This window comes from Gymnoscopelus braueri (genome assembly GCF_963280865.1).
Source record: "Gymnoscopelus braueri genome assembly, chromosome: 21".
Lineage (NCBI taxonomy): Eukaryota > Metazoa > Chordata > Actinopteri > Myctophiformes > Myctophidae > Gymnoscopelus > Gymnoscopelus braueri.
The window spans coordinates 22,496,115-22,520,380 of NC_137623.1; the positions used below are offsets into that span (position 1 = coordinate 22,496,115).

At 39.8% G+C, this 24,266-nt stretch overlaps 2 protein-coding genes across 5 annotated transcripts; both read right to left on the minus strand.

Annotated features, from left to right (window-relative positions):
• Positions 1-926: 926 nt before the first annotated feature.
• Positions 927-12,483, minus strand: LOC308076751 (GTPase IMAP family member 8-like). 4 transcript variants are annotated; one of them, XM_080417204.1, is made up of 10 exons: positions 11,127-12,282; positions 9,705-10,400; positions 8,906-9,601; positions 8,112-8,230; positions 6,422-7,091; positions 6,041-6,225; positions 4,618-4,683; positions 3,924-4,019; positions 2,709-2,768; positions 927-2,298 (listed from the first exon to the last, which is right to left on the minus strand). In XM_080417204.1, exons 2-10 carry the CDS (start codon positions 10,102-10,104, stop codon positions 2,245-2,247), a joined length of 2,346 nt encoding a protein of 781 aa, XP_080273330.1. In that variant the 5' UTR covers positions 10,105-10,400; positions 11,127-12,282; the 3' UTR covers positions 927-2,244. The 4 variants fall into 4 exon arrangements, with proteins under 4 accessions (XP_080273330.1, XP_080273331.1, XP_080273329.1 ...); XM_080417203.1 differs by lacking the exons at positions 927-2,298; positions 2,709-2,768 and adding an exon at positions 12,399-12,483 and having other exon boundaries at positions 3,708-4,019; positions 9,705-10,405; positions 11,127-11,183; positions 11,832-11,887; XM_080417205.1 differs by lacking the exon at positions 2,709-2,768.
• Positions 12,484-18,784: 6,301 nt separating this feature from the next.
• Positions 18,785-23,627, minus strand: uba5 (ubiquitin-like modifier activating enzyme 5). Its single transcript, XM_080417266.1, has 12 exons — positions 23,307-23,627; positions 22,592-22,637; positions 22,393-22,482; positions 22,162-22,271; positions 21,814-21,900; positions 21,630-21,714; positions 21,183-21,287; positions 20,760-20,887; positions 20,480-20,615; positions 19,783-19,861; positions 19,556-19,662; positions 18,785-19,362 (listed from the first exon to the last, which is right to left on the minus strand). The coding sequence occupies exons 1-12, from the start codon at positions 23,474-23,476 to the stop codon at positions 19,285-19,287; spliced, it is 1,221 nt and encodes a 406-aa protein (XP_080273392.1). The 5' UTR covers positions 23,477-23,627; the 3' UTR covers positions 18,785-19,284.
• Positions 23,628-24,266: the final 639 nt, after the last annotated feature.

Below are 24,266 nucleotides of genomic sequence, written 5' to 3' on the forward strand. Positions count from 1 at the left end.
CACACACACACACACACACACACAGAACATGGAGTCCTGCAAGGTGCACCTTTGCAACACAAGCGCCACTTAAAGACATGCACACACACACAGACTGGCCCGCACGTGTGCACACACACACACACACACACACACACACACACACACACACACACACACACACACACACACACACACACACACACACACACACACTAAAACGACCGACCTACAATGTGAGTAAAAAATATTAAAAGTAAATAAAGTGAGTACAAATATTTAAAAGTAAATACCTTGAGTAAAAATACTTCAGAGTACTTAAATTGAGTAAAAATACTTAAAAGTACTCAAAATGAGTAAAAATACTTAAAAGTTGAAAAAAATAGTAAAAATACTTAAAAGTTGATAAAAAATACTTAAAAGTTGATAAAAAGAGTAAACATACTTAAAAGTTGTAAACAATTGTGAAAAATACATTAAAGTTAATAAAGTGATTAAAAATACTTTCAAGAAAATACATTGAGTAACAATACTTAAGAGTACTTAAATTGAGTAAAAATACTCAGTAGTACTTCAAATGAGTGACATACTTAAACATGGTTAAAATGAGTATAAATACTTAAAAGTCGATCAAAAAAGTACAAATACTCTTTTAGTACCGCCTCAATACCAGTCTGAATGCCAGCGACCACACATCAAATAGATTTGTACCAACTGAATGACAGCACACACTCATCAAACAGAGTAGGCACCGCTCACTCACACTGGGTGTGATTTTTTTTGTACATATCATTATCATTTATTTTTTATTTATTTTTTTGTAAATAAGACATAATAAAAAAGACAAAGAATAAAGGAAAAGACACGATACACAAGAACACAACAGAAAGAAGACAAAAAATACAAAAACAGTCCTCCCAGACCCTCCCCCCACCCCTTTCCCAGAATGGTACACTACTTAACCCTCAAGAGTCTCTTATTTTTCTTTTTTCACAACAACTTTCAGACAATATCAAATATAATAAAACTAAAACAAAAAACCAGAGGAGAAAGAAAAATCAACTATTAGGAGATAATGATGGAAGAACGTCAAAGAAATTACCCCCGATTTTCTGATATATTGCAGGTTTTCTTCTTACATTATAAAATATCTTTTCTGGTGTGCAATAAGATGAAAGTTCATTTAGCCAATGTCTCTGTGAAGGCGAATTTTCAGATTTCCAATTAACTAGAATAACTTTCTTCGCGGCTGCGGCGAGCGACACAAAATATTTATTGAGCAGATTGACGTCCCCCAGTAACCATATTCTTGGGTCATGTGGAATGTCAAATTCTACGACCTCCGAGACACTGGACAAGATGAACTTCCAATAATCATCTAAGTAATGTATGGGCAGCTCCATAACATATGAACCAGGTTACCTTCTGATATTTTACATATTTGGCACAGAGCAGAAATATTCCCATCAATCTTGTGCAATCTGAGTGGGGTAAAGTAAGTTGTTATTTCATACCTTCATAAATATTTAATATTTAATATCATATTATTTATGTCCCTCAAACGTTTTTCAAAAGGTTTGAGCCTAAATCAAGCCTCACATATATTCATTCCAACTAACTTCTCTCTGGCTTATAAAGCACTTTCACCTGCAATACCACATTGTCCTGATTTGCACGTGGCGCACATGAGCCAGTACCAAAAAAAAGAAAGAAAAAAAAAAACTAATTTTCTTTTCTATGTTGGAACTGAAAAACGGGAGGGACTGCCCCGAAAGTGACGTCACATTCGGGACCAAATCAGTTTGGTCTGTTTTGAGACCAATTTACATAAAACCCCAGATATGCTGTGAAAGCCTGAGTGCTCAAACTGGGGTATTTTTGGGGATAGAAGAGAGGTAGGGGAGACCAAAAACACAAAAAATAAGGAAAAGTTAAAATTCATGGTATAGTCCCTTTAAGAACATTTTTTGACATTTTCTTTAGCAAGCACACAACTTTCACTCAGTCACATTTCAAACGGAAATATTATACTTTTGACTCCACTACAAGGGACTCTTGCACCAATGCATTGATATTAAAAAATAAAATGTTCTTCCTAGTTTGTACTTATTCACCACTGTTCATTGGTTCGTATTTCCTACACACCTACAATTTATGTATGTTATTTGACTAAAAAAAGCAGAGCACAAACAGGATGAGTTGCTAGGCCTTGGTGCAGATTCTCCATGAAGAGATGGTAAGTTCTCACCAGTGTGTTCATCCTCATCAGATTCTTTTCTGCTGCAACTGCACCTTCACACTCTTCAACTGCTGCTCCAACTACACCATATGAAAGAAAGAAAGAAAGACAGAAAGACAGAAAGACAGAAAGAAAGACAGAAAGAAAGAAAGAAAGAAAGAAAGAAAGAAAGAAAGAAAGAAAGAAAGAAAGAAACTTTGTTAGTTAATATCATTTCAGGAAAATTACCGGCTCTGTTTTAGTGAGCCCACATGTCAGTTTCACACCAGCAGAGAGCACACCAGTGTTCAGTGATGTGAATGTCTCTAGTGACAGATGACACTCTTTATTTGACTTTTGTCCAATTACATACCTCTTTGTATCATCTAATTAAGCAATGTTTGATAAAACTGTAAATGCATTGTGTGTTTATTTTATTTGATCAAATTATAAATGCATTGTGTGTTTATTTTATTTGATCAAACTATAAATGCATTGTGTTTTTATGTACCAGACTCTTGTCAGCAAGTATCCTCCTCTTCTCCTCTTTCTCTGATAGAAGCATTTGCTCCTGTTTGGAGGGATGGAGAGAAGTAAATGTTATGTCTAGGTGGGACAATACGAGTAACTGATGATTTGATACTGTGGCGATATTTGGCCCTCGATAGCGATAATATAACGATACACAACATCTGCGATACGACACATCACATCAAAAGAAAAAAAAGATAACTTAATTATCCATATCCATTCTGTTCTGTTTCGTTTTGCTTCAATGGTTTTCTCAACATTGTCTGTTTAAATCCTCATACCATGCAATAACTGTAATGTCTAATACACCCAAAAAACAACACACACGAATACTGCTAATTACTTTGCTATTGTTGCTTATTTTGCTGTCGTGTCTTTCTTTTCTTTTTTTATTAATCAATCAAGCAGTGTGGACTGACATAATAATGCTTTCATAATAAAATATTGATATTTGATATCACAATACTATACGATCGATATATCATCATATATATTGTTTGTCCCACCCCTACTGCTGTAACACTGCTGTAGCTCCCCATTATGTGTTTAATTTACGTTTAATGGTGATTATTCTCATGCGAAAAGTGTTTGCTCCAATGTGATGCAGATTGGAACATTGGTGCGCCTGTCGCCTGACGGGAACCCTGGTGTGACTATTGTCATGGCAGACCCCTGAACAATGTCTGTGCCATGTTTGGTGCAGATCGGTGCATGGGTTCGCTTCGCAAGTCCGGAATCGGATGTTACATTTGTGATGTTCACCGTCAGTCCACCTACCATTGGTCCACCCAACCTCGGTCCATCCACCCTCTAGGCAATTTGAATAAAGGAGGTGGTACAAACATCCACTTGGACTCAAGGATGAACTGATTCATATTTAGTGGTCAAGGGTCAAGGTCACTGTGACCTTACAAAACATTGTTTCATACATGTCAGTAGAGTGATAACACCCCCCCCCCTCACTATGATATTATAAGAACTGGTTGGTAGAGACACAAACCATGATGCAGTATTTCTCCTCTGTTGTGTCTGTGTCTTTTTGTTACTGATCCCAGTCCGATTAGATAAGCTTAATTAGTCACTTCCCGTGCATGTGCATGTGCATGTGCATGTGCATGTGCATGTGCATGTGCATGTGCATGTGCATGTGCATGTGCATGTGCATGTGCATGTGCATGTGCATGTGTGTTGTCACCAGTGTGTTCATCTCCATGAGTTTCTTGTCTCTCTGCTGCAGTTGAATGTTCTTAATCTCCAGCTCCACCTTCAAACTCTCCATCTGCTGCTCCAACTACAATATATTAGAAGAAAGAACGAAAGAACGAAAGAACGAAAGAACGAAAGAACGAAAGAAAAGAAAATTGTTTCAGGTAAAGTCCTGTCTCAGTTTTAGTGGGTCCACGTTAGCCTGGTTCCAGACAAATCTACTATTGCAACAAAAAATTGCCCTTGGCAGATTAGGTCTGGCCCCTCTCAATAGAGATTTTATTTATCTCCCTCCGAAGTTGTGAGGGACCAATCAGAGCCCAGTATGCAAATATGGGGCAGGTTTATCACCAGAGGCATTTTTTTAATTTGCCCCTCGGAATACAGGTTCCACACAGAGATTCCAGACTAATATCTACACAGTGATATTAGTCTGGCCAAGCCAGGCTAGGTCCACATGTGATGACAGTTTCACACCAGCAGAGGGCAGTCATAGACAACCAGTGTTCAGTGATTTGAATGTCTCTAGTGATGGATGACACACAAACATGTATTTGACTTTTGTCGAATAACATACCAACTATTTTAGAATCATCTAATTAAGCAGTGTTTGATAAAACTATAAATACATTGTGTGTTTATTACATTTGATAAAACCATAAAGGCATTGTGTGTTTATTTACCAGACTCTTTTCCTCTTTTTCTGCTTTCAGCTGTTCAACCAAGACCTGTTTCTCTGATTTCTGTTCCTGTTTGGAGGAATGAAGAGAATTCAAAAAAATTAAACATAATACAATAAAAAATATATATATATATATATATCAGGGACGCCTGGTTGAAATTACATAACATCTGGCAAAAATGTTGTTTTGAACTACAATTTGGGGTTCAAATGTCAAAGGTCAAGGTAACTGTGAACACTTTTGATTGAATTGAATTGATTAAATTTGAAGTCTCCACTACATACAGTATATGATATGCCCCCCCCCCCTCCGTGCATAACCTTCAGTGTTGACACAGACATGGATGTAACTCCATCTGGTTGGTGGACACAACCACATGTGCAGAACATATACTCCCTTTGACACAGGGTGAATCACATTAGCATATTTGCATTTCTACCAGAATGATGACATTGATTAAGTCAATAGCCTATGGAAGAGCCTCCTTGAGTGCAATGAACCACTTAATGGCTATCGTTATCACGCCGAAAAGAACACTGCTGCATCTCTATGAATTAATAATACTAGATGTGAGGGCCTCACATCTAGTTTAACAAATACAGGTCAAGAGACCCAAAACGCCAAAGCCTGGTGTGAGGAGATGCTTCGCACACAGACACTATTGCAGCACTCTAATTCATCATCTTCGAACATTTCCTTTGTCATCCCTTCTAAATAGTCAATTTCCTCCTCTTGGCAGAAATTTGTGCCAGCTTTTTTTGCCCAGTTAGCGGTCTTGGCTGTGGCATGTCCTTGTAGTTGGCTTTTTTGTGGTCCTTTTACGCTTTACGCTCTTGCTTTTACAGCGTGTTGCGTTTAGATGTTATACTGCACGAAGGAAACACTTGCGCTTGGCGTTTCGGGTCCGACGGCCCAGAAATAGTTTTATTTTCCGTGGCATGGCTCTGTAAGAGATATTTATGAACCATGGCGGCGACCTGGCCTATAGCTCTGCACACACGTCATGCGAAGACCGGCCTCTCTGGCCTCTCCTCTCCTCTCGGCTCCTCTCCTCCCCTCTCCTCCCCTCTCCTCCCTCCCCGCTTTGCTTTGCGGCCCTAACCTCTAGTCACATCCTCCCAACCTCCCAACCTCGGTCATGTGATAAAGAGGTCAGACTTCCTGTATCTGGTTGCTATGGCAACCTGCCAGATCAGGCTGAGGGTCTGATAGGCGAATCAGAGAATCAATCAAACCGAGAGTCCGATCACTGATCGAGGTGGGGTAAGATGCATAAAACATAGCCATAGCTCTGATCAACAGTCTGTGACGGGTCTTGGAGGCATGTGGAGTGATCCTGTGCTTGCGAATCCCTGCCGAACTTCGGAGCTTTTGTCAATTATATAGTAGTAAGATAGTAAGATGAGTGTTATTGTTATCAAACCATAGATTCATCTTCATCCATTGCAGTCATCACATTAGTGTCTGTCTGGCTGGGAGATAGACTCATGGTCTCATATTCTGAAGAGAATGATCTTGGTCTAGGATGTCTCTTCATCAGCCAATCAGAGACCTTGGCAGCAGACCAGCGGTATGAACTTCCTGTTTCAGATGGTGTTCCACCACTCACTGCAACAGAAGACAACACATAGCAAGATATTTGCATTAATAATAATAATAAGGGTAATAATAATAATAAACTATCAATCATTTAGCTGGTCACCCCCTGGAACCCCCTCAAGGACCCCTGGGGGTCCGTGGACCCCACTTTGAGAACCATTGCTTCAGAAACATCTGTTATCAGATCAATTCTATTGATACTCACTACTTGGAGGACAGATATTTATGCTCTGTCTTCTCCTGACAGTTGGTTCTTCTGGTTCCTTCACCACAAACTTCAAAATCCTGTCAATCATCTCCTCCTCTCTCTTCCTCCATTGCTCCTCTTTGTCTCTTAATGTCAGGTTCTTATCCAGTGTTTCAGACAGTGTCATCTGTCTTGTCTCACGTTCCACCCTGAAGTGTCCTCTGTTCCTCGTCACCATGTCTTCTAGTTTCTCCATCAGCTCTGTTACTTCTGAAATGTCCCACTTGGAGCAGTCTAGAACATGGTACCTGTAGCCACATTTCCCCAGGAGCCACCTCAGAGCCTCTCCTTCAGACTCGATGTACTCCTCAACACATCTCTCTCCCAGCCACCATCCCTCTGTGAACAGAACCAGAGTGTATCTCCACACTCTGTCCCCCAGCAGCTCCATGTGTTCCTCCACTGATCTCCTGTCAGCTTCAGAGAAACTGGACCTGACATCGACAGTCACCAGGACAGCGTGGGGTCCAGGAGAACACAGAGTTACACCGTGTAGAAGGACATCTTTGATCTTCTGTGATGGAGGTGTAGTCGACCAGTCTGGACAGTTCACCACTCTCACTTTTCTGTCAGCAACTCGTCTCTGTTGTCTGACACATTGTGCCAGTTTAGTCTGGGTTTTAAACTCCTGGAATATGAGGTTTACTGTATGTTAGTCATATTTTTAAGGTTTTCACAAAAGAAGAAAAGAAAAATCCCCTATCTGCCTAAGTCATATAGTTGACTTAGGCAATCATGAGAAAACAAATAATTTTGCCTAAGTCATATTTATCTGCCTTTATTTATATCTGCCTAACTCTTCTCTCCTAACACTGCTTATACTGCTTATTCACCCCGCCTTATTACCTATTTCAGAATGCTGTTACATTCTAATTATTATTGTGTTTTTTAAATAAAAGTCAAAAAGTTGTAAAATGACTTTGGAATGTAACAACCATTCTGATAGGCAACAAGGCACAATGAAGCAGCAGTGTTAGGAGAGTAGAGTCACGCAGAATTGTCAATTTGTCCAAAACATTTCTTAGGCAATTATGCTATGAGGCTGACATCATAATAAATAATTAGGTGCTTTTAAACAAATGTATTATTTTGATTATTATTATTATCATCATTATTCAGTGTACTGCTTCATTATGGAAGTATGTAGAATATCAAAACTAACTGTGACAGTTTGCTAACAGAGATTAAAGTGACATATTAATATAAAACAGAATGAAAGTTTACAGACAGGATGAAAATTTATATTTGTACTTTTAACCCAATTCAGTGATTGATTGATTCTGCATGTAATTACAACAAACTAAGGATAAAGACAAGGGGGGGGGGGGGGGGGAGCCGAACGTGTCACATTGTGACACATTGTGATCTTGTAGATCGGCTATTTTCAAATGGCCAATGTATATAAGGTTAAATTGGTTCAACTGATTTTGATCCAAGCTTTGCTGGGGACCTATTCAAGGACCCCTTGGGGTCACTGGACCCCACTTTAAGAACCACTGATCTGATGACTCCAAGTTAATTGCATACAGAACAGTACATTGATCACTAACAATGTATTGGTCATGACTGAAGATACTTTCACATGATCATCAGACAACATTATTATTTTATTTATGTTTACTTCTTTCCATTAAATGTGTTCACTCACCTTCCATAAAGGGTTTGTAAACACAACATCCTGCAGTATGAAGTTTCCAGCTTCGCCCCTTTCAGACTGCTCTCCACCAACCAACATCAGCCTGACTTCTGGAACACTCTGATGTTCTCCTGGAACAAAATCTACATTAGTTCACTGAACACTGAGGTGACTGTTTATGACCTGGATTCACACATTCACTTCTATTAATTATTATATACAGTATACAGTACATATAGTATATTTCTATATAATTATGTAGAACATATTGTTACTGTCGGGTGGAATATGGAGATAATATGGAGTTATGAGGTTTTTGCCCGACAGCGACCATATGTTTGCAGCCAACAAGTATGTTCACATAAAAGGACGGGCAGACAGGCTGACAGACAACGTATATGTCCAAAACTGTTACTTTTCAGAAATAAAAGAGAACCTGTGTTCCAATGGATCTACCATAGCTATTATTTAGTCACAAGCACTTTTTTTATACTTTTCATTGGTTCAATATTTATAAAACCCACAGAGAGACATAATCACTTTTACTTCTACTTAAACAAAATACATTTAAAGTAGCAGAAATAGCAGATCTACAAGCTCACAACACATCACGATGCAACTTGTTATGAGATTTCACATCGTACAAAGTAGGGCATTCATTTATTAAAAGAAATATGGAGATACAAGGTTTCTTCTGGACAGAAACCATATATGAACAGTGTTAAGAAAATTAAGATAATGTGCTCAGCACATTACATGCCCATTAATTGTAAAAGTAAAAAGATCTACCATAAGAACTTACTGACCTTCAAACAGAGCTTTCAGAGCAGCTCTCTGTCTGTGTGTCCTGGTCATGAATGTCTGAACGTGTTCCTCTATGTCCCTCTTCCTCTCTGACAACTTCTCTGAAACATCTCCATGATCTTCATAGTGTTCACCTCTGTTTCCTGCCACCATCTCCTCGATCTTCACGAGCAACTCTGTGACCTGAGAGTCATCTCTCTTCTCCTTGTTGAAGACATGATACCTGTTCCCACATTTGTCAACAAGCCAGCGGAGGTATTCCCCTTCAGTCTCAATGTGCTGCTCAATGCTTGTGTCTCCCAGCAGGTCTCCATAGGTGAACAGTACCATAGTGTGACGCCACACACCCTGTGACAGAAGTGCCATGTGTTCCTCTACTGCTATTCTCTGTGCTTTGGTAAATGCTTCATAAAGAGGAACCATCAGAAGAACACCATGTGGTCCCAGAGGACAGAGACACACACTGTTCTGGATCTCCAGTTTGTCCATCTCTGAGGTGTCCTGTAGTGGACTGTTGTACCACCAGCCTGGTGAGTCCACCACTGTCAGATGTCTCCCTGCAACCTCACCATGTCTCACCTCACACTGCAGTGACCTTCCCTGAACTTTAAAAACATCTCCTCCCAGTATGGTGTTTCCTGCTGAACTCTTCCCAGAGCTCTCCTTTCCCAACAACACAATCCTGAGGTCAGTCACTCCTGTCAGAGAAAACATTGTTTAATGAACAAAGCACCAATGCCCATATATTAAATACACTAAAAGTTAACATGACATATTATTTTTGGTCAAAACAAAACATACCAATATATTTCAGAGGTTTAGTTGTTTGAGCGTCTTCCCTCCGTTGTTCTGCTCTTCTTCTGACAGTTCTCTCCATCTCCTTCAGTTCCTCTGAGACGTGTTTTTCTGTCACATAGTGTAAACCATCACTAGTCACCATCTGATCTATTTTCTCCAACAGCTCTGTAACCTGACTTCCATCTCCTCTGTCACTGATGTTAAGAACATGGAAACGACCTTCACATTTCTCAGTAAGAGATATTAAGTCAGGGTCAGATCTAATGAGATCAAGTCTCATGTTGTTTTTATCAGCTACAGTGAACACCACAATAGTGTGGCTCCACACTCTGTCACTGAGGAGAAATCTCACATGCTCTTCTACTGACATCTGTGTTCCTACATATGTGGTGTCCAATGGCATCACTAGGACAAAGGCATGGGGTCCTAGAGCACACAGATTCACGCTCTGTTGGATTTCTAACTGAGTCAGTTTTGGGGTCAGATCTACAGCATGATCAGACCTCCATCCTGGAGTGTCGACCACAGTGACCTGCCTCCCAGACACTTCCTCTTGTCTCAAGACACTCTTGACTGTTCTTCTGTTTGTGTCAAAAACATTGCTGCCCAGGATGATGTTTCCTACGGAACTCTTTCCACTGGGTTTACCTCATGTCTTCCTCCAATCAGAACTATTCTACGTTCTGTTGGGTCATACTTCTTCCCTGGTTGGAAATATAAGAGCAGTATTATAAAGATTACATGATCAAACTAGTTTTGTTTTATCATTTCATGTTTTAATCATGGATGTAGTGCTATAAGAGAGCAGCTCATTTTAAATGATCAACAGTCTTATCAATATTATATCACATGTATAACAATGAGTATGATGTACTTTTCTATTAATATTAGACTGTAGGCCTATTAAAAACAATTACAATACTAATAATACTACTACTAATAATAATTGTTATTATAATAATACATTAAAAGTTAAAGTACCATGCAGTTAAAAATTGGAACAACAGATTATATGTACCTTAAACACTTTAGGCACTAAAGTTTAGGCCATCAATGGTTTAGAGAAGTTATTTTTATTATGGATATAATAAAAGGCTAGGGTTTTTCAATACATATGTATTTCGATGCAGACATGAACTGAGGGTAACACATAAATATATGAACACACACACACACACACACACACACACACACACACACACACACACACACACACACACACACACACACACACACACACACACACACACACACACACACACACCCTTATTTATTGTCATGTTATAATAAGCCTCTTTTATGCTTCATCAACACTGGTGGCCATCGACACTGGTAAATAATACTATTTATAATACCAATTTATAATATTGCTGATTGGGACCAAAATAAGAAAATCAGTATAGCACTACACTTTACAGAACTCACCTCTGATGGAAGCTGAGGTTCCACTGTAGTACATTTTCTCTACCGATGTTGTTTCAACTGTCAAACAATACAATAAAGTGTTGATCAAATGCTATTGTTTGTTGTATTTGTGAATAAATAAAGGTATATGTATGCATAATCATCTTAATTATCACCCAAGCATTTGAAGCTAACCTCTTTATTCAATGATTATGAAGAGGGCAATTTTTGTGTATCATTCAGTCAACAGGTAAAAGTTCCAGGTGCATTAAAAGAAGATAAACGGTAAGACTATATATTAAAGTCAGGTCTATGATGCATTATAAGTACATTTATAATTAGCTTATATAGTAAAGTGTTACCAATAAAACGTCAACACAACAATCCTGAGAGTGCTACTAAAATAATGTACCTGGGAGTTTGTAATGCTATTTAGATCTGATCTCACTAGTATTAAAATACTCCCATGATGTTCCATTTATTATGTAGCAGTGAGTTACTTGGACTAAACTTACATAATAATTGACTGGCCAAGTAAGCAATATAATTTATTTAATTAATTTCAACTTTATCATACCCAAGAGGCAATTTGTTGCACGCCCAGCAGTAAACACACAAAATAGAAACATAGAATTACACAGTGGTATTTAAAAGGCCAAGGGCAGCAGAAACAAATGAGATTTTAAATCAACTGGTCCGAGCAGATAATCGGCAACTGGATCTCACCTATGGTTTTCTATCTTGTTTTTCTTTGCTTTTTGCCTTTTGGACCTTTTTCAGAACTGCAGAGACATTTAGATTGTTAACAGCATTATTTGAACTTTGCAAGTGATTTACTTTTTTTTGTATTTGTAGCTATAATAAAACCAGAATTTCTTTTCATCATTATAACACTGGTCCTGGTCCTTTTCCTTCCAGTTTTGCCATTAACACTTGCACACTTTCAATTTAAAAACAAATCTTTAAAAACATAGATCATAGATCGGCTACCTATACAGTACGTATATCACATTATGTACTGAGCTTGTAGGTCGGCTAGTTCCACTACTTTTTCAAAATACTCTTGTACTACGGGTGTTCATTTACAAAAACTAAAATGTCCTGGTTTCTGCCAGAAAGCAATGGTAATAGAATGTTAACTAACTGATGCCTGCTCATCAAGTAAGCAATGGAATGCATTTAGTCATTTGATACTCTTCTGTGGTCTGCCATAAACAATACCTTGATTTGATGTGATTTGTTATATTGTGTATATTGAAAGATAATAACTTTTCTCTCATTCAGAGTGCTTACCTGCTGCATACAAGGTGTGTCGTAGCAGAAATGAGTCCAGACTGTAAGTGTTGCGCTCCAGTTAAACTTATTCCTGTTAATCAAGTTCATGTTCACTGAGCGTTGCACTGAGAGAATGACAGGTATGACTGAGATGGAGAGATAGAGAATAGTGTGTGTGTGTGTGTGTGTGTGTGTGTGTGTGTGTGTGTGTGTGTGTGTGTGTGTGTGTGTGTGTGTGTGTGTGTGTGTGTGTGTGTGTGTGTGTGTGTGTGTGTGTGTGTGTGTGTGTGTGTGTGTGTGTGCGCGCGCACGCACGTGTGCTACGTACGTAAGCATGCGTACATGCTTGCGAGTGCGTACATACGTACATACATACATACGTACTAACCATGTGATCTTCAAAAGGGGATTTATCTGGGATATTTGGAAAGTCTGTAGATTTTTCTTGAATCCAATGTCTAATGAACATTGTACTCATTCTAACAAAGTGAATTGGGTCAGTTAGACCCTCAGGAAGTTACATTATGTGTGGCCATCACTGAAGCACAGGTAATGGGTAAAACCACTCAATGTTACCGGACAAGCACTAAGATTGGAGAATTGTATAATTAAAAATAAATAAAGAAATGTAAAATTATCTGAATTTTCAAAATTCAGATAATAATGATCAGTTTTGTTTATAGAGCGGCATAATGGATATAATTTGTTATACTATTACCTCTACAAGTCTTGATCCAGGTATTTTACCAGGGGGTCCTTACTAAAATGTGTTAATAGCCATCAACATAACTTTAACCACCATAAACCTATACACATTGGCTATTTGAAAATAGTGGAACGTTTATGTGCTAATTTCAAAAAGTCAAGAAAAATCACACCCAGTGTGAAGTGGGTGGTGTCTTGCTAGCACAATGTGTGATTCACTTTAAAAAAAACATAAATGTGTTTTTTTTAAGTGCATAGTCCTATATAGGGCTATGCACATGTGTCATGTTTCCCTAGCCAATCACAGTCCTGAATAGACTGTGATTGGCCAATCACGGTGCAGGGTTAGGGGGTACACTGGTGGCCAATCACAGCACAGGATTTGGTGTGCAAATATCCAAACCTCACATATAGGGGCGGTTTCACCGCCCAAAAAATCACACCCAGTGTGAAGTGGGCGGTGTGGTCACAGTGGTCATCACAGTGATGGAAGTTCACTTAAAGAAAAGTAATATTGTGGACCAACCATTGTACACCCCTAACTTGAAAAAAAAACATAAATGTGTTTTTTTTAAGTGCATAGTCCTATTTATAGGGCTATGCACGTGTGTCATGTTTCACTAGCCAATCACAGTCCTGAATAGACTGTGATTGGCCAATCACGGTGCAGGGTTAGGGGGGTACAATGGTGGCCGATCACAGCGCAGGGTTGGGGGGGTGCAATGGGGAATCGATGTCCAAACCAAATAAATATACAACTTGGCGGACATTGACATGAAAAGGTTTGAGGGGTGGGGGCTGGAAGCCCAGGGAGCCCTGGGCAATCCTATCCCCCTCTCCACTTCACTTCAGAGAGATTATGCTGTTGTTAGTTTGATCTCTCTCCTGTGACCAAACCGGTGTGGTTAAACCTATCATGGTCAACCGCCACCAGCATAGGACCCAGGGTCACTGAATCACTAAGCCTCTCCACCACGGCAAGGTCACAGCAAAAGGAGAGGAAGGTGGTCCTTAAAAGGACCGTTGGGGGGTGGGGGGGGGGGGTGCAGGGTCTTGAGATCTCACATGAGGGAATAGAGTTTTGCCAAAGCAGACTCCTCCCATTCCTCCATCTCCACCTTCTCTTCCTCAATGGCCTCCCATTCATCCACCAGAGTCTCTTGCAGCAGAGTCTCCTTCTCCACCTTCCGGAGAGAAAAGAAGTCAGCCTTAAGAGACTCCAATGCCTCCATCTTCTCCTCCTTCTCTTTCTGAATGGCCTCCCACTCATCCTCCTTGATCCTCCACTCCTCTTCCCTGCGCTCCTCCATCTCCACCAGGTCTGACCACAACAGTGTAACTACAGCCATAATAATGGATGAGTCGTCTTCTCTGCTGCTTGGGTTCTGTTCTTTCTCTGTGACAAGAAAGAAGGAATGAACTTTTAAGGTTTAATATTGTTTTTTTTAAGTTATGGTTTTGTCCATCATAAAGTGTGTTTTACAAAAGATAAATGTATTTATCTTTTGTACATGATTGATCGACTCCATTCAGTATTGTGATTAGCTAGCAAGACACATGCTGACACTAAGTGGCTCTTTCAGATCAAAACATATATATTGGTTGACTCCATTCAGTATTGTGGTTAGCTAGGAAGACACCGCCCACTGCACACAGGGTGTGATTCTTTCTTTCTTTCTTTCTTTCTTTCTTTCTTTCTTTCTTTCTTTCTTTCTTTCTTTCTTTCACACACACACGCACACACACACACACACACACACACACACACACACACACACACACACACACACACACACACACACACACACACACACACACACACAGAACATGCAGTCCTGTGAGGCACACCTTTGCAACACATGCACCACTTAAAGACATGCACACACATACAGACTGGCCCGCACGTGTGCACACACACACACACACACACACACACACACACACACACACACACACACACACACACACACACACACACACTAAAACGACCGATCTACAATGTGAGTAAAAATTATTAAAAGTAAATAAAGTGAGTACAAATATTTAAAAGTAAATACCTTGAGTAAAAATACTTCAGAGTACTTAAATTGAGTAAAAATACTTAAAAGTACTCAAAATGAGTAAAAATACTTAAAAGTTGAAAAAATAGTAAAAATACTTAAAAGTTGATAAAAACAGTAAAAATACTTAAAAGTTGATAAAAAGAGTAAAAATACTTAAAGTTGTAAAAATGAGTGAAAAATACATTAAAGTTAACAAAGCGATTAAAAATACCTTCAAGTAAATACATTGAGTAACAATACTTAAGAGTACTTAAATTGAGTAAAAATACTCAGTAGTACTTCAAATGAGTTAAAATACTTAAACATGGTTAAAATGAGTATAAATACTTAAAAGTCGATAAAAAAATACAGATACTCTTTTAGTACCGCCTCAATACCAGTCTGAATGCCAGCGCCCACACATCAAATAGATTTGTACCAACTGAATGACAGCACACACTCATCAAACAGAGTAGGCACCGCTCACTCACACTGGGTGTGATTTATTTATTGACAATGCACAATGTACAAACCCTCAATACTTGGTAAACTTGGCCTTGGCTTGGTCTGCTCTTTTTTCCCCCCTCTACAGTACACCAAATGTCTTCACCAAAAATAGCAGATCTGTAAGCTCACAACGTGTCACGGCGTGGACTTTATTGTGTTATCCTCGTGGAGTTGATTATTCTTTGAATAAACTAAACAATCAATCAAGCTTTATTCAATCAACCACATGTCTCCTGTGATACACATGGAGTCACCAGCTGACAGAGAGGACTAAAACCAACCAGTAAACATATGGATTAGAGCAGAAAGCTCATCTGACCTATAAGGAATATTTGATCGACTTGATCGAAAGTTAAAGACCTGCACTCAGGAAAATAAAATGTTTATTTATTCAACATGTTGCAGCCAAACATTTGGGTTCCTCCTGAGGAAGGTGTAGCTGATACATTTGGCGAAAATAAGCACATTTTTCCAGCATCGGATGTAACCACATAAAGCCTCTATACTTGACCTGAGTTGGCTCTGTACTTGGTCTGCACTTTTCTTTTTCTCTCTACACTTGAGAGAGAAAAAGAAACCCGCGACCCTCCCGATCACGGAATTCACATTTCGTTTTCTTTCTGAATGAAGATGAAATGTGAATTCCACGACCAGGGAGGGTTTACCAACCTACAGTAGCGCCACAGTAGATTCTAACCCCTAGACCAATGGTTCCCGAACCAGGGGGGTCCCCAAATATCTTTTTTGGGGGGGTCCCCAGATGATTAGGTTAATGTGCAACAATGTTTTCTCACTCAACAGTCAACAAACCAACATGCAGGGTATACAGGGTATCTGCACAATTTAAGGACTTTTAATAATAATAATACAACTTTATTTATATAGCACCTTTCAAAACTGTGTTACAAAGTGCTTTACAAAGCAAACAACAAAAGAAAACAACACATAAAACAAGGACTTTTAAGACCTTTTCAATACAAAAGTGGCCAAATTGTCAAATAGTATACGTAAGAAAGAGGCAAATATTGTAAAAAAAATTGCCGTTCTGCAAGCTCATCAACGTCTCGCAGTGCAAGGCGTTGTGAGCTTGTAGTTCGGCTATTTACACATGTTTTTTGTGGAACCGAGTCAAACTAAATGTAATTCCTACTTCAGAGTGCTTGTCAGGGTGAGGGGTCCCCAGTTCAAACCAAGGGGCTAGCATCCGGCTTGTAAATTGAGGCTATATAGGAAGTGTGACAGTTCATATGAATGGCCTGTAGTCTCGCTGTTTCACCGCTGCTGGTTGCAGAAGCAATTAAGCTCCATTGGGTTTTTGGCCGAACTTTACACGTTTATTACCTTAATAAACATTGTACAATATTACTCCAAATAAAAGCTGCTCAGTCAAATTTTTACTTGAGTTAGAGTACTGGGGTACTTGCTTTCAAAAAATACTATGTATTCAAAAGTACAAATTACCAAAAATATCAATAACGATGAAACTAGTACAAGCTCAAGTACAGTACAGATACTCCAAAAAATGTACTTAAGTACAGTACTCAGTACAGTAGATAGTACTTTTACTGTTTACTGTCCACCAATGATTTTACCCCTGTCTGTATTATTGAAGGTATGCTTGGTCATTCATGTGGTCCATCCTGGTTGGGAGGGGTCAGAGGTCATTCATGTGGTCCATCCTGGTCGGGAGGGGTCAGAGACTCCAGCTGCAGCCAGAGGCCTCCTTCAGCACGCAGGACCACCTGAGGCAGACGCCGAGCTCCTCCTGAAGCCGCCCCGAGGTCAGGGTTCACGCCCGGGGTCAGGCGGAACCTGAGCAAGGTCAAGGCCACCACGACACGCTGCTCTGCTATGGTAAACCTTTGGCCAATACAGTTCCTATTGAGAAACAGACATGCACACACACACACACGCACACGCACGCACACGCACACACACACACACACACACACACACACACACACACACACACACACACACACACACAATATTACTGTAACAGAGAGAGGTCCTCTGTTACCTATGTTTGCCCATGTCATTTAATCCTTATTTATTGAATCGTATTTGCACAGAATATTTGCACTTTATTCATTTGCACATTGTATTTTGTATAGAAATGTATGTATGGGTGCGATAGAGATGATGTGCTTTTGTACTTGCTAATTTATGTTGTAGTTTGAAGTTATAATATTGGGTAGTTCATGGAGACTTTTAAATACTTGTGTGGGTTAAAGATATGTATGTATGTATTGTATGTTTATTTATGTATTTATGGTATGCTCTCTCATTTAGAATACACCCCATACAATGGTATGGCCGGACTAGTGAGCCGTGGGGGCCAGGGGCGTAGCACCAAATTCTGGGCCCTGGGGACAAAGATTCACTGTGGGCCCCCCTACGATTTTTTTTCTTTAAAAAATACCCCAAAAATACTTTTTTTTTTTGGGGGGGGGGGCCCTAGTAACTCAGTCCCACTTACACCCCCCCTGTGACGCCCCTGCGTGGGGCGAAGGTTCGCATCCGGCGCAGGGCGCTGCATTTCTCTGCCGTTACAATATATGTGTCAGACATTTTTTATAATATTAAAAAAAATCTGTAATATATTATCAAACATCTAACACTAACAACAATATGAACTATAGTGTTAACAGTGACAATGACATAACATATCACATGGGTAATTGTGAAACAATTATGATTCATGGTCACACTCTATTTCAGTAATATAATAATAATAATAATACACAGACCATGTAAGGTCTTGTATATGACCCCAACATTTTTAAGTTATCAAAGCTAAAAAAAAAAAATGAGCCTCCGGAGGATGTTACAATGATGATATGAGTGAGGCTTCCTGTCAAACACTTTGAGCGCACTCTTGTAGAGCTGTTCAATGGGTTTGAGAATCGTCACGCCTGTGCAAGACCAGTTTGTAAAACAGTATTCAATGTGTGATAGGATCATACAGTGAAGATACGATCTGGCAGCACCGACTGTCAGGAAGGGTCTAATTTGTTTAACATTTTGAAGGTTGAATTTAATCGTATTTGTGTACTGTATACAAACTTTAGTGCATAATGTTTTATGAGGAATTAATGTAATGAAAACTGTAAGAAAATGTACAGCACAAAGAAAATCATGAAGCCCATATTCTGTCTAATAAATACTTTTATTGAAACCAAAGTGTACATTGTCAGTACTGTTAAGAGATGAGTTTTGCAAAGCTGAGTGAATGACAGGGCAATGACAGGATACTTGAATGGACTGAAACCTTGTTCACCATTCACATCCCGGGAGCAGAATACTGTAATCATTCTTTTCAATTAACAAATTACACAGAACCGTTAACATACAGCAATTCAGGAGATTTTGTTTGTTTGAAATGCAGTGGCTGCACTTCTCATGCATTCCCTTCTTCAGCCGGTATGAAGAAAGCACTCATTCCGGGTTGACACCTGGTTCAGAACTTGCTTTGCGTTCGCGTTTGAGATACACCCCCATTCGTATGGAACCTTTGTGAAGAAGATGCCAACTTGAACTTCTCAATAAGCATTGGATTAGATGGGTTATTCGATCACTGTCTGAGGTTGGCGATGCATTTACAGTTGAGGATGATGACGATGGCAGCAGACATGGCATCTTTACCACGCCTACATCTTCCTCATCTGAGCCATCAACTCCTCCAGACTTTGTTCCGTCTCCTCCACTGTCTCTACATCTGCTGCATCCTGGTTCAGACAAATAGAATGAATTCCAGTCATGGCAGAGAGTGGTTGGTGATGAATAAATTGCAAAAAGTGGTCTAGTAAATAGAGGATTTAGCACGTCATAAAATCTGATATTTAGGGCTATACCAGTTGCAAAGCATAAATTAGGCTTTACACAGTCGATTTTCACTATTCTTACATAGAGGGCACTGACCTTGTCTGGAATGGTGTAGGCTACAGTGATGCCCTCTGGGAGGTCGGGGACGGGACCAGAGGCGGCCTGCAGTTCCTCATCAGTCACCTCTGATACCAGCTCTATACCTGCTCAGAAACAAGGCGGCCAAGCTTTTACGTGGGCATGCAAAATAATGGATTCGTCACCATTACTAATGCAGACGTAACAGTACGTCAACCATTTTACACTTCTGCTCCATTGCTCACCCCAATTATTGTCCTCATGTATAACCTCTTCTTCTTCCACCACCACAACTTCCACCTTGGGCCGCTCTGCCTCTTTCCTCTGGGGACAAAATAAATCAGTTATTTTAATCGAGTGACAGACGTGGTCGTACGGCAAAGGATAAACTAGACCAGGGGTTCTTTTTTCTATACCACGACCCCATATAATGAGGGAATTGTTTTGGCGACCCCATCAGCTGCCCCGCGAGGGTACAGATGGAACGAAAAGGACCCGTGGTCCATGTGTTTGTACCACCCGCTCATATTGAACATAGGTCCTAAGTGAATTGTTTATGAACAGTTCAAATCAGTTTGTGTGCCTCTGCATGCAAGGGCGTGCCTTGTGTGAATGTGTGTGTTTTCTTGTGCTGCTGTATTGGAGGCGGAGCTGTCAGCTGTGTGTGTGAGTGTGAATGTATGAGTGTAGTGGCCGTCCTCTTCATGTAAACAATTTTTGGATAAAAAAAAAAATCTTCTATTTTTGATTGCCAATATGCGACCCCCGCGGCACCTTCCCGCGAACCCACTTTGGGTCGCGACCCATAGCTTGAGAACCGCTGAACTAGACTATAGTTTGAGATGGGCTGAAAAAAAGACAACATGCAGAGAAATACAGCCCAGCACACCCCCCCCCATCTTTGTGAGCATTCAGAACACAGAGGCTCGCACATAAACACACCTTGTACTCCTCCTGCTGTCTCCTGCAGTATCGCTCATCACACTGGGGGTTGGGCTTCATGGTCATGGTGGGAAAGAAGTCCTGCATTGCGTTGTAGCCAAGATAGTAGCTGACGGTGCCGAATTTTAACAGGTACCTACGGGACACAAAACGTTTATGTTGACATAACAATTTACTTTGTGCACACAGTGAGAAGAACCTTACCTTACTTAACTACATATAGTATATATACTGTATAGTGTTTTGATACCTGCCCCGTTTGTTATAAATGAGATCTTACTTGAGGACATTTTGTACCAGGAGGCCTGCAACCACACCCATGGTGGTGGGCAAGCTGGCAGCACACACCCCGTCCCTCTTCAATGTCTTCTCATCTATGTTGGCGGCTACCACCAGTGGAGGAGCACACTGTCAGAAAGACAACATCATTATATCTCACTTGTTATGATGCTGTGACGATTATATTTTGTATTTCATGGTGATAGACACAATTGTGCACAGAGAAGTAGGTAAAATATAAAACAAAATGTGTTTTTTAAAGTTATCTTAAAAATGTTCAACCTGGCATCTCTAATTTGGGCATGTCATCATAGGCAAAGATTTCAAACATTTTCAATAACAGCCGATCTACAAGTTTGCTCCCAATGCTTGTTGGATCAGCTATTTTCACAATTTCTGAAGTGCTTAAGTGCTTTGGACGTACAGCAAAGCAGGCGGTCTCTCCGGGGATAATGAGCTGGATGTGTCCCGACACGGCGTTCTCGCTCACACCAGACTCCATCCATATCTGATCTAGCTCGTTACAGGCCTGTGAGAAATGCATTCACACCACCAACATTTAATTCACTTCATCATCACACACATGTTATAGCGTTGCTGTCGGCCAGAAACCTCTTATCTCCATATTCTAACTTTTTGTGTTTTTTTTTCGTAAATTAACGCCCTACTTGATCATACTACAGTGTCACACAAAAGCATCAAAAGTAGCAGCTTGTTTTGAGCTTGTCAATCTGCTACTTTTGAATTTGAATCCCGAAAAGTAACCGTTTTGCACATAATGAGGTTTCCACCCGACAGAGACAATAAGAAAAACATGCGGCACACAGTGTAAAGCCTAGAGGTGTAAAGACAGCCATGTAACGGCACTGACCGCATTGATGGCCATCCGGGCCTCAAAGTTATCCACGCAGCACAGGATCAAATCCACAGGCCTCCCTTCCTCCAGGCCTCCATGGCTGAGAGAGAGAGAACACACAGGATAATAATAATTAACCATGAAAGCACAGTGTCCAAGGAATGAAAAAGAGACGAAAGTTTCACCGGCGAAACCCTACCTGATGCGATCCATGAAATGTGTAAAGTTATCCATGGTGGTAATGTTGTAGTTGTGGGTCTCAAACGTCACGTCGGGATTGATGTTTCTGGTGGGTAAAATTGAGGAATAACAAGATGTCGACAACAGAATGAAATGAGGAAAGCACAGCGGTAAAATTGTGTACTTTGTTGCATGAACGTGTCGCTCGGCAAGAATGTGTTGGTCGTTTTCGGCAGGCGACACAGTCGTACGACAAACATTAGGAATAACCCATTAAAACCCGGGAAAGTGTCACTTTAGATTTTAGCCATATTTTATATTTTGGCTATTACAAAATAGCAGATATACAAGCTCATAGCGAGTTTACCTGAGTGTGTGTTCCGCTGCTTCCACTTTACTGAGGCCCGCCTGGTGGGGCTGGAAAAACAGCCGGTTCATATTGGCCAGCTCCACTTTGTCGTAGTCAAAGAGGAGCAGCTGTGTGAGGACATAAAACCAATACGGATGATGAGGCTAGGTTGGTTAGGTTTTATTTTATAAGCACAAGGTGAAAGTCTATGATATGATGCAGAAGAAGCAATGGGAATGGTTGTATTACCTTACCAATGCCACATCTTGTGAGCATTTCAGCTGTCACACTACCCACTCCTCCAACCCCGACCACAGCTACCGTGTATGTCCGGATTTTCTGTTATCATCACATTTTGAAAGAGATGAGTGGGGGAATTGTATACTAGGCAACATTGAACAACTTTGAATGAAAAGAATAGCACTGCCAACCTGACATCATAACATACCTCATAATCGTCCACTATACCCATTCTCTTTAAAGCCATTAGACGACTGTGTGGGAGACAAACAACATTGGTTTTAGTGTTTGGTTTGTATCAGTGGTGGAAGGTAACTAAGTACATGTACTCAAGTACTGTACTTAAATACAAATTTGAGGATTTCTTTTACTTTACTGGAGTATTTTCCATTTTCAGTACTTTTACTTCTACTCCGCTACATCTCAGAGGCAATATTGTACTTTTTACTCAACAAAATGTATTTGAAAACTTGAGTTACTAGTTACTTTGCAGATATTAATTATTACATTATAAAACATGCATTAACCACTTCAGCCCTATTTTATATCAAGGCTATTTGAAAATAACCTATCTACAAGCTCACAACTCATTGCAATCTGCTAATTTCAAACAAAGTATATTTTGATGCCAATACTTTTGTACTATTACTCAAGTAACATTTTGAACACAAGCCTTTTACTTGTAACAGACTATTTCTATATTGTGGTATTGCCACTTTTACTTAGGTAAAATATGTGAGTACTTCTTCCACCACTGGATTTTCTGATGACATATGGCATTTCTGTAGGGCCTGAGTAACGTTGCTATGGGCGTGACCAGTGAGTGACCACCACCCACCCCACTCTCCACCACAAACATGATGACATTAAACTAAACCAACAGAAACATCACATATCTATATATATATATATATAGATATTACCTGTATGGATTAGAATCTACGACCTCAGCACTCATCTTGTCTATCTTCTGTCTGTGTGGGTTGTGATGGTCAGGCTCCACCATGGAGCCACCACCTCGTCTCTGCTTACACTTGATCAGCTCATTCTCCAGCTCTCTCACCCGCAGCTTCAGCTCCTCCACAGTGGCCATCACTTCACTCCTTTAAGCCCTGTCACTGTCCTATAAAAACAAATATATATATATATATATACAAACACCTAGATATGTGACAAAGAAGAGACTGAACGACGGGTGTACAGAGACACAAAGTACACGTATACACAACTCTGATCAGCTGTCAGAGCTGTGTGTCACCGTAAACAAAGTCCGCAGAGCAACCGTGACTGTTAAACTAGAAGCGTTCCGGACTGGTTTGTACAGTTGCATGCATAGTTGCAAGCCGCAGTGGTGGAAAGTAACTAGTACATGTACTCAAGTTAATTACTGTACTTAAGTACAATTTTGAGGTACTTTAACTTTACTGGAGCTGGAGCATTTCCTATTTTCAGTACTTTTTAACTTTACTTCTACTCCACTACTGTACATCTCAGAGGCAAATATTGTGCTTTTTACTCCACTACAATTATTTGTAAACTTTAGTTACTTACTAGTTACTTTGTAGATTTCGATTATTATTACTTACAAAACATACATTAACCACTTCAGGCCTATATACATTTTGGCCATTTGAAAATAATAGATATACAAGCTCGCAATGCGACGCATTGTGAGCTTGTAGATCTGCTATTTTCAAAATATTTGTGTATAGGCCTACATTTGAAAACTTGTGAAATGGGACATTTCTGCATAATGAGTACTTTTACTTATGTACTAAATTAAGTATAATAATAATACTTGTCTATTTGTACTAACCCTAACCCTACATTGCAGTATTGATACTTTTACTTTAATAAGTAAACAAAATTGCGTACTTTTCCCA

Excerpts from the sequence above, each read along its gene's own strand:
- LOC308076751 (XM_080417203.1), bottom strand. The coding sequence starts at position 10,104 with ATGCCATTGGACACCACATATGTAGGAACACAGATGTCAGTAGAAGAG. Across the intron at positions 9,602-9,704 it reads TAAACCTCTGAAATATATTG|GAGTGACTGACCTCAGGATT; the intron begins GTATGTTTTGTT and ends TTTCTCTGACAG. Across the intron at positions 4,020-4,617 it reads AAAAAGAGGAAAAGAGTCTG|TTGGAGCAGCAGATGGAGAG; the intron begins GTAAATAAACAC and ends AATATATTGTAG.
- uba5 (XM_080417266.1), bottom strand. The coding sequence starts at position 23,476 with ATGGCCACTGTGGAGGAGCTGAAGCTGCGGGTGAGAGAGCTGGAGAAT. Across the intron at positions 21,901-22,161 it reads GCAGCGGAACACACACTCAG|AAACATCAATCCCGACGTGA; the intron begins GTAAACTCGCTA and ends TTTACCCACCAG. Across the intron at positions 20,888-21,182 it reads GAGAGACCGCCTGCTTTGCT|TGTGCTCCTCCACTGGTGGT; the intron begins GTACGTCCAAAG and ends TCTTTCTGACAG.